The sequence below is a fragment of the Euprymna scolopes genome, chromosome 17 (assembly GCF_053919585.1).
Source record: "Euprymna scolopes isolate OS-2025 chromosome 17, ASM5391958v1, whole genome shotgun sequence".
Taxonomy (NCBI): domain Eukaryota; kingdom Metazoa; phylum Mollusca; class Cephalopoda; order Sepiida; family Sepiolidae; genus Euprymna; species Euprymna scolopes.
The window spans coordinates 16,511,617-16,528,248 of record NC_136498.1 but is presented as its reverse complement, the minus strand read 5'-3'; the positions used below and the strand labels follow the sequence as shown (position 1 = coordinate 16,528,248).

The following is a 16,632-nucleotide window of genomic DNA, read 5'->3' as shown; positions in this document are numbered from 1 at the left end:
GAACAATGCTTGCCTGACACCGATGATTGCCAGTCTCGCCCAATCCATGCTTGATGGGAATTCATGAGAATTCGAGTCAAATTATGCAAGAGTATCAAAAAAAACTTTTAATTTTGCCCCCCAAAAATATCTTATACAAAATCATTAAAAAAAAATTTTTTTTTGTTCCTTATTTTCTCTATTTCATTTTTTTGTCAGAGTTTCTCATGCCATCAGCTCCATTGTAAAGCCCGTGAATAAAAACCAAGAGACTGCTCAACGTGAACTGGAAGAAGCCATGAAGAAAGTTAAAGAAGCGCAATCCTTGATTTTAGCTGCTGTAGAGCCAGGTGAGTGGGCAACCATTTTGTTCCTTTTTATGTGTCATTCTCAATGAAGAAAAGAAAATTTGAGTTTTATTATTCGTGTGCAACTTGAATCTTCAACTTCCAGGAGAATATCACTTTACAACTGAATTTAACTACTGCACCACGGGTCCTTGCGGGCAATTCTAGTATTAAAATTAAGGCTCCTAATTTTAATATACTTTTCTTGAAAAAAATTGAAATATTACTTAATTTTAATATACTTTTCTTGAAAAAAATTGAAATATTTTTTTCATATAATTAAATTATGGTAAATCTTGATTTAAATTTTTGTCTTCAGTATTTTGAATTTATCATCTGGCAGTGTTTGCATCAGCTATTTTTGGCTGCTTACCGTAAACTGAATATTTTAACTTCCAGAAGATGCTGACATGACCTTGGCTTGAGTTCTAGATGAGTATCTTTTTTGCTATGGATTGTTAATTCTAAATCATTGGGTTTTTTTTTTAATTTTTTTTTTTTTTTATTAGTATTAATTTCTTTTTTTTTTTTTTTTTTTTTTTTTTTTTTTTTTTTTTTATCTATAGAAATTCCTGACAAAAAACGAAGTCGGTCACGGTCTAAATCAAAGAGTCATCGGCGCCATTCTAGATCTCGCTCCAAATCTAAACCAAAGCGCCGTTCTCGATCACGTTCTCGATCACGCCCAAGGCCCAGCCCCAAAAGACGTTCGCGGTCTCGCTCAAGAAGAAGATCAGTTTCAAGGAGTCGCAGATCCAGATCAAGAAAGAGATCACCCCGTCGATCAAGATCTCATTCTAGACCTCGCCATCACAGAACCCGATCCCGGTAAGATTGGCAAATAATTTTTTTTTTTTTTTTTTTTTAATATTTCTTGACATTATCACAGAAAGCACTTACCATTTCCTTGACTTATTTTATCTGATGCATTCATTTTAAAAGTTATAATCTTATCCCTCTTGTACGACACTTCATAATGGTCTTAGATGTGTGATATACTAGAAGAATACCTTCTGCAGGACAGGTAAAATTAATTCCCCAAACACTTCTGTTTTGCACCACTTGTATGTCTTTTTTTTTTTTTTTTTTTTTTTTCAAGGTTAAAATCAAGACATAATGTTATTAAACCTTATGTCTAGGATCCTTGTTAAATTTTAATCAAAATCTATTACATGATTTTAATTTTTAAAAAATCTCTAAAATTTGAGACTTAGGCTTAAGGGGTTTTAAAAAGAAATTCACATTCATAGAATGTTGTTTAGTGTTTAATGGCTATGGATCAAATTTAAAATACATTTTGAAATATTTTAATTTTCAAATGAGACGCCTATGCTCACTATTTCCATGAAACTAAATTAAACTAAGTATAGTTCACATTATGACGCCCTAGAAGCTGTGTTCTAAAATTCATAATTAGTTTAGGAGTGAATCCTGTTAATACATATATACACATACCTAACTTTACACAAATAGAGATATCGGGGATAATTTTGGAATTGCTATGAAGTAATAAATTTTTGTACATAGTGCTGGATACTAAAATAATTATTAACAGAGCTGGTGATGATTTGGTTTACATAGAGAAGTCAGTGGTTTTGTTATCCTAACTTCCACAGAACCAATTTATTATTTACTATTTTTAAGGGTTGTAAGAACATTTTTTGTGGATAATATGGGGAGGGTTAAGATCTTGAAATTTCTAATCAAATCTTTTTAAGGTTCATGCATGGTTCTCTTATGTTTTTATTTTAATTACCCTTTCTTGAGTGTAAAGCCATAAAAATGCAACCAGCCCAGAAGATCTTTATAAGTCATGCACAGGCACATACATACCTTTGTGTACATAAGCACACACACACACACACACATCCTTGTATACATAAGCATGAACACATGCGCACGCACACACACACACACACACACACCCACACACATCCTTGTATAGCGAATTCAAGATCCTTGCACCCACACTCCTATGTTGCTCATCAAAACATCATCCATGCAAAGCAACCTCTCACAATCCTCAGAACTAGGAAATATTGTACCGATTCAAGAATAAATTCCTCTGAGGTTACAAAGACTGAAACTTTGTTTTGTAAAGCCAAATAATCCTTATGCTTGTGAGATGTTTGTGTGTGTGTGTGTGTGTGTATATATTTATATATATATATAAAATAAGTTATAAAAACATGTTTGTATGAATAAATCGCTGCCTCTATTATTGAGCACTATTATACAAGCACAGATTCTCGCAATTTTTTATCCTGTGGATATATATTTAACCTCGATTATTTTATATATCCACAATGTTGTAAAAACATGTCTGGATTTCCATAGAGAGAGGTTCAACCTGAAGACCTCTGGTTATTTATAGCTCTAACCTAAATATGTCTGCAAATGTGTAGCCAAGTAATGTTTTTATCTGAAAATTTAAATTATATCTAATAAGCACTTATTTATAACTGAGCATTTTTATATAAACAGTAAAGCTTCATTGGGTTTATTTTTCTTAAAGTTTTATTCTAACTGGGTATAGGGCATCCTACAGGATTCCAGACATTCATCCACTATTTTATACACTACAACCACGAGATATTTTTAAGATTCTAACCCTCCTTTTAAGTGCAATTAATTGTATCTCTCTTGCACTTGGTTCACCGGGTATATTTGTCAGGTAGTTTTTTTTATATTATATTTTTTTTTTCTTTGTGAGTCCGATTGCTCCTATAATGAATGGTCAAATCATTATTATGGTAAGAAAACTTATTTGGATGAAGTCTAGATTTGTCTGAAATTTATATTCTTTGAAACAAACTCCCTTATGCAGGAAGTGAAACGAAATATCCAACGACATGATATAAATACAACAAATGAATATGGTCGAATTAGTGAGAGTCCCTTCAATCTGCATATGTTCTTTTCTTCTCTCTCTGGATCTCAATAATTTTACCTTATTTGTTAGTAATGTTTCCGAATCAATACCTGCTTTTTTTTTCTCTTGACATGTGAATTCACCCTTTATGACCTGGTTGGATCAATTCATTCAATCGTAAATAAATGAATATAACGGCATAAAGTGGAAATTGATTCAAACATGCCTTGTACATATTTTTGTACGTGTTCAGTATTTTTTATTGAAATATACTTTTTTCCAGTTTGAAGACAATCATAGTATCATTACTCTTTAAACTAACTAAAATTGCCAATAAATATTTTTTAATCTACATCATAATTCAGGTCATAAAGGGTTAAATAAAGTCAATTTCCCCCCCAGTCTTTCATATCTTTAAAAAAAAGTTTTCGGTCACAAGAAGCAATTTTGCTGTTTAGTCCGGATCAATATTTCAGTTTAAGAAAAAGGTGTCACCCATTACAACAATGTCATTTATTTAGTAAGATACTTAAGTTTGTGGTTTCATCAGTTGATAATGCTACAGAAGCACATCATAATAATAATCTATGTTTCTTCACCTTTACCACATATGACTTAAGAATACTTTTAAACAGTTTATAGTTAATTTTTTATAACAAACAACCGATATTTATTAGTCATATTTTTCCATTATTGAACTTTTTAAACATTAATGGCACACCTAAAACAAAATTTGGATAAGATCAACACAAAAAACAAAAGGCCTGTTTTTACATGAATGTTCATCCATACATTGCCTTCATCATTATCTGGGTTTAATATTGCTGTAAATGCATGATTGATTTCAACACAATATCAGATCCTAGATATGACCTTAAAAGACATCCAGTGATGAGGCCTCGTTTGAGTGCTGTGGGGAATGTTGAGTTGCCTCTTAATTACCATTGCTCTAAGGTCCACTATTGTGATACTATAAAGTGGACCTGAGGTGGACTTGAGTCACTAAGTGCTGAGAGGAGGGGGGGGGGCAATAGACAAAGGAACAGGAAACAATATATAGGAAGTAACAAACAATGAATCTCTAGGTATTTTTAGATCAAGCTTTTTAGAGTTGACAGGACGATAGAAACCTACATATAAAACAGAAGGACAGCTTCCGGTAGCCGGGGGGGGAGGGAGTTGGTCAGACACCAACGTAGAGGAGACAGTTGAAATCTAGATGCCCGTCGCGGTGGATGGGAGTTGGACAGTTTTAGAGTTGACTGTGAAACAGAAATAGAGACGAACGTAACATCGATAGAACGGGGAGAAGACACACACACAAGTCCAACAGTCAACGCATTGGCATTTGTGTTGTGTTTTTCCTTTCTTTGTTCCACGATTTATTTCAATATTTCTACTTTTGTGAAACCATGCGTGTTCCCATCGACAGTCGTCACCGAGAAAATGATGATCCAACCATAAGAGGAATAGTCGAACGAAAAATCCACGATACACGATGTTGGGAGTCGGTGATCTGTCAGGACTGTGCACGTCTGGTTATATTATAACCTTAAGTGGTAATACCTGTTATGACATTTGGTGTTACCAAATCAGGCTGTTTGAAGATACTGGCTTCTTAACTAAACAGAATCAAACATTGACGTTATTTTTTTTTTCCTTCCCCTTTACTCCAAATCATGTTTTACAAAATAAAAAAAAAAAAACGAACATTTTTCTGTATAGAGCTATCATTTTTCTGTGTGTACGAACAAAAATTAAATGTTATAAATGATTTGTTTTGCAAAACAAAGAAGGCAATGTTTTGCTGCCATACGTTCCTCTTTGACTTGCAACTAAAAAAAAAGTTTCATATTTAAATAGACTAAAAGCTTTAAACTTAACACTTTGACATGATCGTTTAGAGTGCAACATTTGAAGATAGATATAGTGAGTTCAAACCTTAGCCAGACCATATTTACATTTTACTTTGATTTTTGTCTATAATTAAACACAATCATTTCAAATTACAGTATTAAGTGGATTGTTTAGTTTTTACTTTTTATTTTCTGTGTTCTATGTAATTTATCATGATTTAGTACCATGCGTGATGCTGTGTATCATTGCTAGTGTCGTGTATGCGTGTCAAGGAATGGAGTTTGATCAAATTTTGTGAGTTTGAAAATTGGCTGACTATGACTTTTCTAAGCTCCATTGCCAAAAAAATACCTAGAACTTTTTATCATTATTTAGTGTTTTTTTTTTTGTTTTGTTTTTTAAGCAGATGATAATGACTAAAAAAATTTTGGCGTTTCTTTTAAAAAAATTTTCCTAATTTTTAATTAAATTCTTGATTTTGCTCATTTAAACTCTGTAACTAATAAAAATAAAACTCATGTGAATGAGCTTCTTTCAAATGTTGGCATCCATTTCTTCAATTCTATCTTAGAGTTGAGTACTCATAATAGGAACCACGTGTAGGTTTTTAATCTGCCATAGTGAAGGTGGAATGATTTTGAGCGCAAGTTTCAGCTGCCAGTAAACTAAAATATTATCATTGGTTAAAAATTTCTGGGCGTTGGGCCATTTAAAATTTCAATAATAGTATTTATACTACCACCTTTGTGTGTGTTACGTATATATTAAATGCTTAGACTTGGTTAATAATTCAAATAGATCAAGAAAAAAAAAACCCATAAAAATATATAGAACAAAGATGAATTCAAATTAAACCAATAAGAAACCCATAACTGCTGCAAGTATTAATTCTATGCTTGATACTTTAAGTGAACTAGAACTTTTATAAGATAATTTCGAAATCAACAAAAATTATACATAATCATTTTTGAGTCAAGTGATCTGAGGTAATTCCATCCCAACTTCACAAAAATGACTGACAAACACAAAAGAACAGTTGAGCCTGAACACATATACATGCAAAGTAAAAAAAAAAAAAAAAAAAAAAAATGCAACATACCAAAAATTTGAAAGAATGGAAAAAATATTGATACAGTTCATTTTGTTGGAACTGATATACTCAAAATGATTGTCATGATTTTTCTGAAGTAATCTTTTTTGTTCAGGATAGGGCATCCTACAAGATGCCAGACATTCACCTATCTCAAAACCAGATCTATTTTTAAGATTCTAAGTGTTCCTTTAAGCACAATTGTTTGTATCTCTCTTGCGCTCAGTTTACTAAGTATACTCCCCAGGTAGTTTTTTAAATTCCTTTTTCATGAGCACAGTTGTGCTTATAATTACTGGAATGATTTCTAAGATTCCAGTCTCTTTTAGTCTTGTATATAAAACTTTGATATTTCGTTAACTTCTCTCACTCAGCGCTGTTTAAGCCAGATTCGTTAGGGACACTGACTTCCATTGGTTGCTACTTTCTCCTCGTTCCTTATCACTATGTCAAGTTTAATAGCTCTGTTTTCTAGGTATGTAGCTGTATGAATTGCATAGTAGTAATGGATAATGTATGGCTTATTTCCTACAGTTCTTGTAATGTGTGTGTGTGTGTAGTATATGTTTATATCAAGTAAATTACAGTAATTTGTTTCATTCTTCGGATGGAAAATCATCAGGCTAGTTGAAGTAAATATTGAAAATATTGTACAAATAATATAGTCTATTATTGTATATTTTATATATAAAAATATTTTATAGTCATCCACAGACTGTTTCGCTGTATCACAACTCTTCAATGTGGCAAGACTAGCAACTACCTCGTCAGTATTAAAACTACCGCCTAAGCGATAATCAGCACTTCTAACCATTATGCTATTTGGCTGCTAAGATGGGTGTGTGAAATTACAATGATTAAACATTGTCCAAACCCCTAAGCTTTTAGGTTACACAAAGAGTGTTGATATTTATATGCTAGCAACATATTTCATTATAATTACACATGAAATAGTAATATACTTGCAAAAATGGTAGAAATTCCAGAGTTATCTCCTGCTGTTGTGTTTAAAAATGTTTCTATTCTATAGATGTCCAGCGTAAATGCAAATATCATAATATTTTATCATCTTTGGGCGGAACAGCTACAATACTTTGATTCTAGCCAAAAGTCCAAGAAAGTGTACTTCACTCCTAATTTCATGTTCGACATCAGATGAAATTTTTTTCAATTCATATGTGGGTATTTATGAAGGCTGATAGCAATACAGAAAACCAGAATGGTGAAAGCATAGATGAACAAAAATAAACAATTGGAGACAATATTATTTCAACCTTCATAAATGCCCAGATACTTATTTACCAGCAGTGCTTCAAGAAAACTACCATTCTCTTTAAAAAAAAAATTCCTTTTTTTTTTTTTTTGTTCATCTTTGACATTCAGGTAATTCCATGTTTTAAAAGAGAGGTGATAGGTGATAATGTATGTATGAACATGAAATATCTCTCTTCTCAAAAAAGAAATATAGACATTCCTCTCCTCTACAGAAGAATGTTCAAAGAAGGCTGGTCTGGGAAAGATTTACTAAAAAAATAGATTAATTTTTTTGGAGCAAAATATAAAAACTGTCTTTAATTTATTTATTTTTTCCTCCTCTTTTACCATTCTGTTTTTTTTTTTTTTTTTTTTTTTTCGTATTGTTTAGACTTAATAAATAGCTATATACTTAGTTACCAGCAATGCTTCAAGCAAACTACCATTCTCTTCAAAATAAGTTTTTTTTTTTTCATTGTATCTTCAGTGATTGGCCAATCCTATGCTTTAAAGAGGGGTGGTGGGTGATAACCTACATACAAAAATGAAATTACCATTGTGTAATATTATATAGATGTGCTTGTGTGAGTTTTCAAAGCAGCTTCTTAATTTTCCCCTTCCTTTGTGTCCGTTAACTTTTTTCCCCTGTGTTTCCTCTTAGTGCATGCAGATGTCCCTGCATTTGGTAAAACATTTATTATTTTCCAGATCACCTGTTGAGGTCAAGCCCAAAATCAAACTCCATAATGAAGATCGGTATGTGCTTTATTATTTGGACATCTTTGCTAGCTTCCCTCTTTTTCTCTTATGCATTCAATATCACAAAAAAGGGGAGGAAACAAAGGGATATTTTCTTATGAAATTATTTATTTTCAATATTTATTTAATTTGTGCTGAGACATTGGCCTGACTTGAGTTTGTCCAAAGTGTCACAATCTTTCTCAATTGATTGCTAAAAAACTTTCAAATATTTACATGTTTTAAATATGGTTTTGGCTACCTATCAAATAATTTTTACATAAAATTGGAAGCGCAAACTTCAGGAAATGTTGACTAAAGATTATAAAATAGTTGGGCTTATTGTTTATTTGTTCATGTACATTTTTTTTTTTTTTAATTTAAAAAAAAATTATATTTATAAATGAATAATGTATTATGGTAAATGTTGCTTAAAAAAAAAAAAACTACCATATCTAGCAATGGTAATTCACAATAAATTTTTTTGCAATTTTATTTCTCAACTGCTTGTTCATTTTAATTGAAACATTTTAGATATCATATGTAAAATACTATCATTAAAATACAAATGCGGAATTAAAATGTGAAGTATAGTCTTTCTATGTCTGCGGTAAATTTTGAAAAATTATCTATATTTCTCATATTATTACACTTTTTTTTTTTTTTTTTTTTTTTTTTTTCCTATAAAATTCAGATTTGCCTTTTATTATAACTTTCCTTTCTTACTCTGTGTATCTAAATTGGACTTCTATGGACAGTTTTTTTTTTTTTTTCCCAAGAATTTCCCATCTATGTTATTGTGTTCTGCATGGTTGTTCCCAGATGAATACAACACAGTTGTTTTTTAAGTCTAATGCTAACATATTTTTCAAACAGTCTACTTAAATGATCAATTCTAACAATTTAACGCAGTGTTGTTCATGACTAATTGACAATCTCATTAACCTTTATGCCCAAGTGGCTATTAATAACTTAAGAAAATAAATTCTTTGAACATTAGCAATTATTTATTGTAATAATCTATCTGAGCAGAATATGTGCGCCTATGTTTTTGTACACTCTCAGACTTTTGTTGCTTTTAAGCTTATTTGTGGTTTTTATTTTGCTTCCTCAGGTTTATAGTATTCTATTGAATGCGTGGATAAAATAGATTTGAGGCACCTCAGAATGAGCAACAACTAAAAGGGCATATTTTGTCTTAACTTTTTTTTTTTTTTTTTTTTTTTTAACTTCCAGTTTTATTGCTTAGGATAAATTCAATATAAACTACTTGATCAATTTGTGATTTTGGAGACATCTCCATTCATTTTTGTTTTTTTTAATAAAGGGGGAATTTTTTCAGTTTTTATGAATCTCCAAAGTTTACAAAACAAAACAGTTTTATTATTATTAAAAGCTTGTGTATAATAAAACTGGCTTGTAAAACTTTTAAGGCTTATAAAACTTTAAATTTGTGATAGTAAAATTAGAAATGTGAGTATACACTGTATTGTCCTAATTTATAATTCAATCGGAAGTAATAAAAAAAAACTTTTCAAAAAGAAAGGTGGTGTTATGACAAATTTTTCTCATTCGAGGGTGTTTGAAGGCTATTAGATCCAAATGTTTTTATACTAATTTTTCTATGCTAAATGATCTACTTTCTATTCTGCAGTTTACGACATCGGTCTCATTCTCGGCACAGATCTCGATCTCGGGGGAGAAAATCCAGAAGTCCACGCGGCAAAAGATCTCGCTCCAGATCCAAGTAAGCTTGAGTTTCAAAATAGTTTTGGAAAATAATGAATGCAACAAGAGGATGCAAAACTCATGAATTTATTTTTTTCATATTGATGTCAAATATGAGTTGACGTACACTGCAGATTCCTTATTTTAAGTATGCATTTTAATTGTAGATTTTTACAGTCAACATAAGTAATCAAATTCTCTGACACAGATCCGGTATAAAAAGTGTATTTTAAAATTATATTTATCACTCGCAAAAAAACAACCTGCTATCCAGTGACTTTTGATCTACAGGGTGGCCGAAAAGTCCCAGGACACTATACATGTATTTTTAATAAAACACAGTATTTTTTAATGAAACACACAGAAAACATATAATAACATTTTCGGCCAGTGTCCTGGGACTTTTCGGCCACCCTGTATATCCAAGCATTCTTTTTAAACATATATCTTACATTAGATATCGTTTAATATAAATTATTTGTAATTTTTAACTCTCTCAGAAATTAATGTGCATAATATTTTAAAAGGTTTCATAATTATTTTTTAATTAATTTTTTAATCACTTTGATTAATTACTTTTAATTGTGAAAAAAAAAACAACAAAAAGCTATTGAATTTATTTATATATATATATATATATATATATATTATGATAGTAGAGTTTAGTTTCCTAGAAGTACATTCATTGAAACATGTGGCTACCAAAAAGTGCTCAATGAGTAAACAGAGTAAGTATATTAAATTTATTTATACAAACATTGATGACTACGTATGTGCATACATGTTTCTGTAATCACCTGTGCTGGGGAGATTACGTCTTCAGACCAAGAATTACCTTCGAAAACTCTTTTTGAGGGTAATTCTTGGTCTGAAGACGTAATCTCCCCAGCACAGGTGATTACAGAAACTTGTATACACATATGTACCTATTTACTATGCCTCCCCACGGGACAGAGTTAGACACCAGGGTTGTTTTTTAACGTGGAGAAAGGGTACAAAAATAAAAATTGTCTCAGTCGTGAAGGATTTCTCCTCCACTGAAAGAGAACAAGAAATAGAAGTGCAGCATCTGAAGAACAGATACTACACTTTGACCTTGACCAAAAGGCCAAGGAAGATATGTAGCCATCAATGTTTGTATAAATAAATTTAATATATATATTTTTCTTTTTTTTTCTTTTTTTTCCCCCTCTACCGTAGCGTTTTTTTAAAGAACTATAATCTCTTGTTTTATATATATATATGAGTGAATCTTCCTTATGTTTTTCTGGGGATGTATTTATTTTTATTAATTATTATGTGTATGAAAGTATACCTATGAACATGCATGTTTCTAGCTTTGTCGTCGGCATAGGTTAGGATCAAACTTTTATGCACGTAATAATTAATAAAAATATATTTGTGTGTGTGCATGTGACAAAAGAACACTTCCATTATAAAATATGTACTTAACACAAACTTTTAACACGCTAGATTTAAAAGGATTTTAAACAGAATGCTATCAATCAATTTACAAACTGCTTTTCTACAACCATCCTATAAACATTTCTTCTTCTAAAAAAAACAAAAAAACAGACTGTAATAAACTAGCTGGTGTTGCCTGGAGTAAAAGTATTTAAAACTATTAAAGCTTGCATCTCTTTATATCTTTGTCTCTTTATCTTTCTATCAACCTTTTCCCTCTTTTTCTCCTATACTCAGCCTTTTCCTCTCTCTTGACATACAGACAACTCTCTTTTTTATGAATTTGAGAAATGGACCTGTGTAAATGAAGTAACACCTTGATTAAAGAAATCAGTTACTTTCCTTTAATACAAAACCATAAACATTTAAAATCACTGCAAAAAAAGTAATAAAGAAGGCAAGAGATTTGTATGCTCAGTCCGTCAAGTTCAAGGTAACTGGGCAGTGGCTTGGCTCCCATCAGTTCTGGCAAATAGCAAACAGAATCCTCAACAGAAGTGTGAGCTCTATCCCAACTATCATCAATGGACTGGAGTTAATCTCGTCAGCATCAGACAAAGCCAATCTCTTTGCCAAGAACTTTGCAGCTAATTCTACCTTTTACGACCAAGTATTCCCTTGTATATCAGAAAACATGCTATGTGACATACAAACATTGCCAAGCTAATCAAAAATCTTGATTCCAGTAAAGCAACTGGCCCTGACAGCATTCCAGTTATAGTGCTCAAAAGGCTTCAACTGGAATTAGCGGCCATACTTACAAAGTTATTTAAGCATTGTCTTAAGGAGAAATGCTTCTCAATGCCTCGGAAAATCTCATCAGTATGCCCGGTATTTAAGAACTCGGGTGATCGCTCATCTCCCTCTCAGTACAGACCAATAAGTCTCCTATACATCATGAGTAAGCTGCTGGAATTTCTGCTAAATAAGGAAGTAGTCAACCATTTCAGCAAAAATAACCTTAGTGACATGCAATATGGTTTCCGTTCTGCTAGATCCACAGCAGACGTGCTTACAGTTATATCTCATAGGATTGGCGAATCCCTCGACGGAGGCTTCCTCTCTAGGGCAATTGCTCGACATATCAAAGGCCTTTGATAAGGTATGGCATAAAGGTCTACTTCACAAGATCTCCAGTGATGGTGTAGCTGGAAATGTCTTCTCAACTATTAAATCATTTCTCTCTGATAGGTTCTTAAGAGTAGTGGTTCGTGGGCAGAAATCAGAGACTCTCAGTATTAATGCTGGAGTCCCTCAGGGGTCCATCCTGGGTCCAAAATCAACGCTCTGTTGCCCAGCTACCATCAATTGAAATGAATGGCTCTCGTCTTGGAGGCTTCATGTTTTGACATCTAAAATGGAACACGCATATCAAATCCATTGCCAAAGTCGTTGGAAAAATAGTGGGATCCTTCTACCACTCCAGTTAATATCTCACTCCTGATACTATTCTCTACCGATATATAAAAGCCTGGTTCGGCCAACAATGGAGTACTGTTGCCACATCTGGGCAGGTGCTGCTGGAAGCAGCTTATCCTGTCTTGACAAAGTTCAAAATAGATTTTTTTTCTTTTTTTTTTAAATTTGTTTTTATTACATTTTCACCCCAAACAAGGCACATTGCCACTTTGGTATAGGGGGCTACTATCAGGGGAAACAACTACTGGGGTACTATGTAGGGATTTGGGCAGCAAGATGTTGGTTCACGTTGCACTTGAACTTATGCATGTCAGTACAGTTGGGGAAGCAGTGACCTGGAATGGAATTCCAAAGTCTAGCAGTTCTGGGGAAGAAACTACTGGAGTAGAAAGATCTTTTACATCTAGGGATCTCTACAGTGTGGGGGTGGGATTTTGCAGCTTGTCGGGTCTGTCGAGGGTGTTCACGTCGTGGGGGCACAAGTGCTTGCAGTTCATCAGAGCATTCACCATTAAAATACTTGTAGAACAGGCAGAGGAATGCAACGTTTCGTCGATGGAACAGAGGCTGAAGCTTATATGCCAGTTTAGGGCCTATCAGATTTGCGACTCTCTTTTGAATCCTGTCAAGGAGCGAGAGACTAGTAGCCGATGCACCAGCCCAAATATGACAGCAATACTCCATACATGGGCGAATGGTTGCCTTATAAAGGTACAGGATACTTTCGGGTGTTAGTAGTTTTCTAGCATGGTAGAGAGAGCCCACCTTCCTTGCAGCGGCCCTGGCAATGCCCTCGATGTAATTGTTCCAACTCATGTTTCCTGTGAACGTTAGGCCAAGGAGCTTGAAAAACGTACTCTCAGATAAAGAGTCGTTGGCCATTGCTATAGGTGGTAGAGGAGGTTTCTTGAAATTATTGAATGAAACCAGTTTAGTCTTGGCGGCATTGAACGTGACCATCCATTTTTGTCCCCATTCCACTACTGATTGGGGGTCATCCTCTAGTGTTTCTGCCATTACTTTAGATATATGTTCATTTGTTTTCCTGTCGTGCCTGCTATAGAGTGTGGTGTCATCAGCATATATACCCATCTAAGAGGCAATTTTGTCGGGGGAGGTCATTTATGAATATCAGGAACAGCAGAGGTCCAAGGATAGATCCCTGAGGCACTCCCGCATTTATATCATATTGTTTAGATGTACGACCGTCGAGGACAACCTGGATTTTTCTCTTAGCTAAGAAGGGTTTAATTATGTTAAGTATTCTAATAGTGATACCGTATGATCTAATCTTCCTGAGGAGACCCTAATGCCATACCCTGTCAAAAGCCTTAGATATATCTAGAGCTACCACTCTGCCCTCTCCCGCCTTGTCCAGTGAATGGTATATACGTTCAGAGATTACAATGAGGATGTCTGCTGTGGAACGGGCTTGTCTAAATCCATATTGTTGGTCGGTCAGAAGTTTAGCATCTGTAAGGTGCTGGACTAGAGCATGGTTAATTAAGGTCTCAAATATTTTGGCAAAAAGTGGGAGGAGGCTAATAGGGCGATAATTTAATGGGTCAGTTCTTTCGCCAGAATTCTTGAATATTGGTACCACAGAAGCAGTTTTCCAACAGCCTGGAAAGCAAGATTCATTAAGGCATTTGTTGTAGAGTTTGGAGAGAACTGAAGCTACTTCGGCTGAGCACTTTTTTAATAGCACAGCTGGGATGAGATCAGGTCCACATGCTTTTGAAGTGTCAAGGTTTTTTATGATAGCATGCACCTGAGCAGGGGTGATTTTCAGATCGTCTAGAGTGACGTCTGTTAGCATAGGAAATTGAGGTAGGGGGTGGTTGGAAGGGTCCAGTGTGGAGTTTGAGGCAAACCGACTGGCAAGCATGTTAGCCTTTTCGGTTGCTGAGCAAACAACCTCATGATTGTTGGTTAGTGGGGGAATTGTTGATTGCCCATTATTTACTACACTGTTGTAGATTTTCCAGAAGTCACGAGTTGCTAGTTTTTGTGCTTTGATGCGTTTTTTAGTGGTTTCCGTAAATTCCCTCTTAGCTATCGCTATTTCTTTCTTAACGTTACTTCTAGCTTCTATGTACTTCTGTCTGTTTGAACTGGACTTATGTCGGTTAAACCTGCGGAATGCATGCTGCCTTTGAGGCAAACCAACTGGCAAGCATGTTAGCCTTCTCGGTTGCTGAGCAAAGAACCTTGTGATTGTCGTTGTTTTGAGCACTGGCTTTTCAGTTTTGGGTCCAGAGTTTAGGGCGATTTCAACCATTATCACTGCATGATCAGCGTTCCCAAGTGGGCTGTCGGCTTTCGTTATACAATCATCAGGAACTGTGGTCAAAAAAAGTGATGCGTGTTGTTCTTCCTGATCAGGGAAACGGGTTGGAAAAGTGACAATTTGTGATAGGGAGTGAGATATAGAGAAGCTATGAGTTGCGCTGCCCGCTGCATCTGTGTAAGTAGAGAATCCAAGCCAGTTTTTGTGATGGACATTAAAGTCACCAAATACATGTACTTGGACGCTAGTGTCGAAGGAGAGTGCTGTGTCTATGCTGTCAGATACTTTGTTTATTATGGTGCAGTCTTGGGTCAAAGGAGAGCGGTAGAGAAAGTAAAAGTAGCTAATGTTGTGTTGCATAATTAGTCAAAAGCACATTAAGGCTTGATCATCCGTTTCTAGGTTTGTTTCTCTAGTCAAGGGAAGGGTATTACGAATGTAAACTCCAAGTCCGTGCATATATCTGTCAGTCCTTACGGCAGAGTGGGAGATACCCAGGCATGTTAAAGTAGTTAGAGGGGATGGAGGAGTGTAGGTTAGTCTCACTTAGTGCTAAGATATCCGGGGTATTTGTTAGGAGAAATGCTTCAACATCAGCTAAATTAGTTCTAAGCCCACGGATATTTGTGAATGCAAGCCTTAAGGGAGGAGGCAAGTTGGATTTGTTTGACCCTAAGCCTGGTTTAAGCTTATTTTTAGATTGTACTTTGTAGCTTAGTGGGGAGGGGGTGACCTTTTCTCTTCCCTGCAACCTCTTTCCCCACAGAAGAAACGTAGCAAGCCTGTCCCTGTTTTATCGGTATTTTCATGGCAGATGCTCATCTGAACTTCAATCTATGGTCCCTCCTCGCCAGACTTTCACAAAAAACACTCGTCTAGCCAGAACCACTATCAACAATTTCCCATACTCTTTATTTGTGCCTACACCCAAACTTAGATTCCATAAACAGGGCTTTTTTAGAACTGCTCGCTTATGGATATATTAGATTAGATCAGTAGGCAGATCTGGCAAAAGGTCCTCTTAAATAAATTCTGAACAGTTTCAACCATTTCTTACCAATCTTCATGATGTCTCACCGTCCACTTGACAAACTCATTGACCCTTATCCTTGAGTGGCCTTTGGACCTTGATAAACAATCACTTATTAATGAAAAATAAAACCTGCCGTAAAACAATCATCAGTGCTATGATCCAGAGGCAACACCAATTAACCTTGTTGGTATTTTAATGTTCTTTTGTCATGATCTTATCAGAGTCAAACCAAGATTTTATTAAAAACAGACTAGTATTTACTCAGATGCAGTGTTTATATATGATATGCAAACAAAGATAACTTTAAAATGTTAATCGTAAAATATTTATTGAAAATGAATTCTAGAATCCATTTTGTTAACTTGTGCCTTAACAAAGGGACATATTTTTTTTTGTTTTTTTCCTATTATTTAACTGAGTTTGTTGCATATTTCAGACGTACTCCTCCAAAGGCTTACAGTGCTAGGAGATCGAGAACACCACCTCAACGGTAAGCATTTTTATTTCTCTTTCTAGTCAAAAGAAAAACCTGATATTCCTTCTTCAGACACCCATCATTAC

General features: G+C 34.2%; 1 protein-coding gene and 1 pseudogene across 4 annotated transcripts in view; one reads left to right on the top strand and one right to left on the bottom strand.

The window, feature by feature from the left end:
- Nucleotides 1-16,632, top strand: part of LOC145296694 (uncharacterized) — an 80,602-nt gene that overhangs the window by 25,142 nt on the left and 38,828 nt on the right. For 2 of the 4 annotated variants that reach the window (XM_080142664.1, XM_080142662.1), the window contains exons 6-10: nt 199-329; nt 893-1,154; nt 8,108-8,155; nt 9,792-9,884; nt 16,508-16,561. In XM_080142664.1, the coding sequence (XP_079998790.1) occupies nt 199-329; nt 893-1,154; nt 8,108-8,155; nt 9,792-9,884; nt 16,508-16,561 (588 nt within the window). The remainder of the gene's footprint in view (nt 1-198; nt 330-892; nt 1,155-8,107; nt 8,156-9,791; nt 9,885-16,507; nt 16,562-16,632) is intronic. The other 2 variants (XM_080142665.1, XM_080142663.1) reach the window with 1 other exon arrangement.
- On the bottom strand, nt 10,853-10,986 carry LOC145297186 (U2 spliceosomal RNA; annotated as a pseudogene).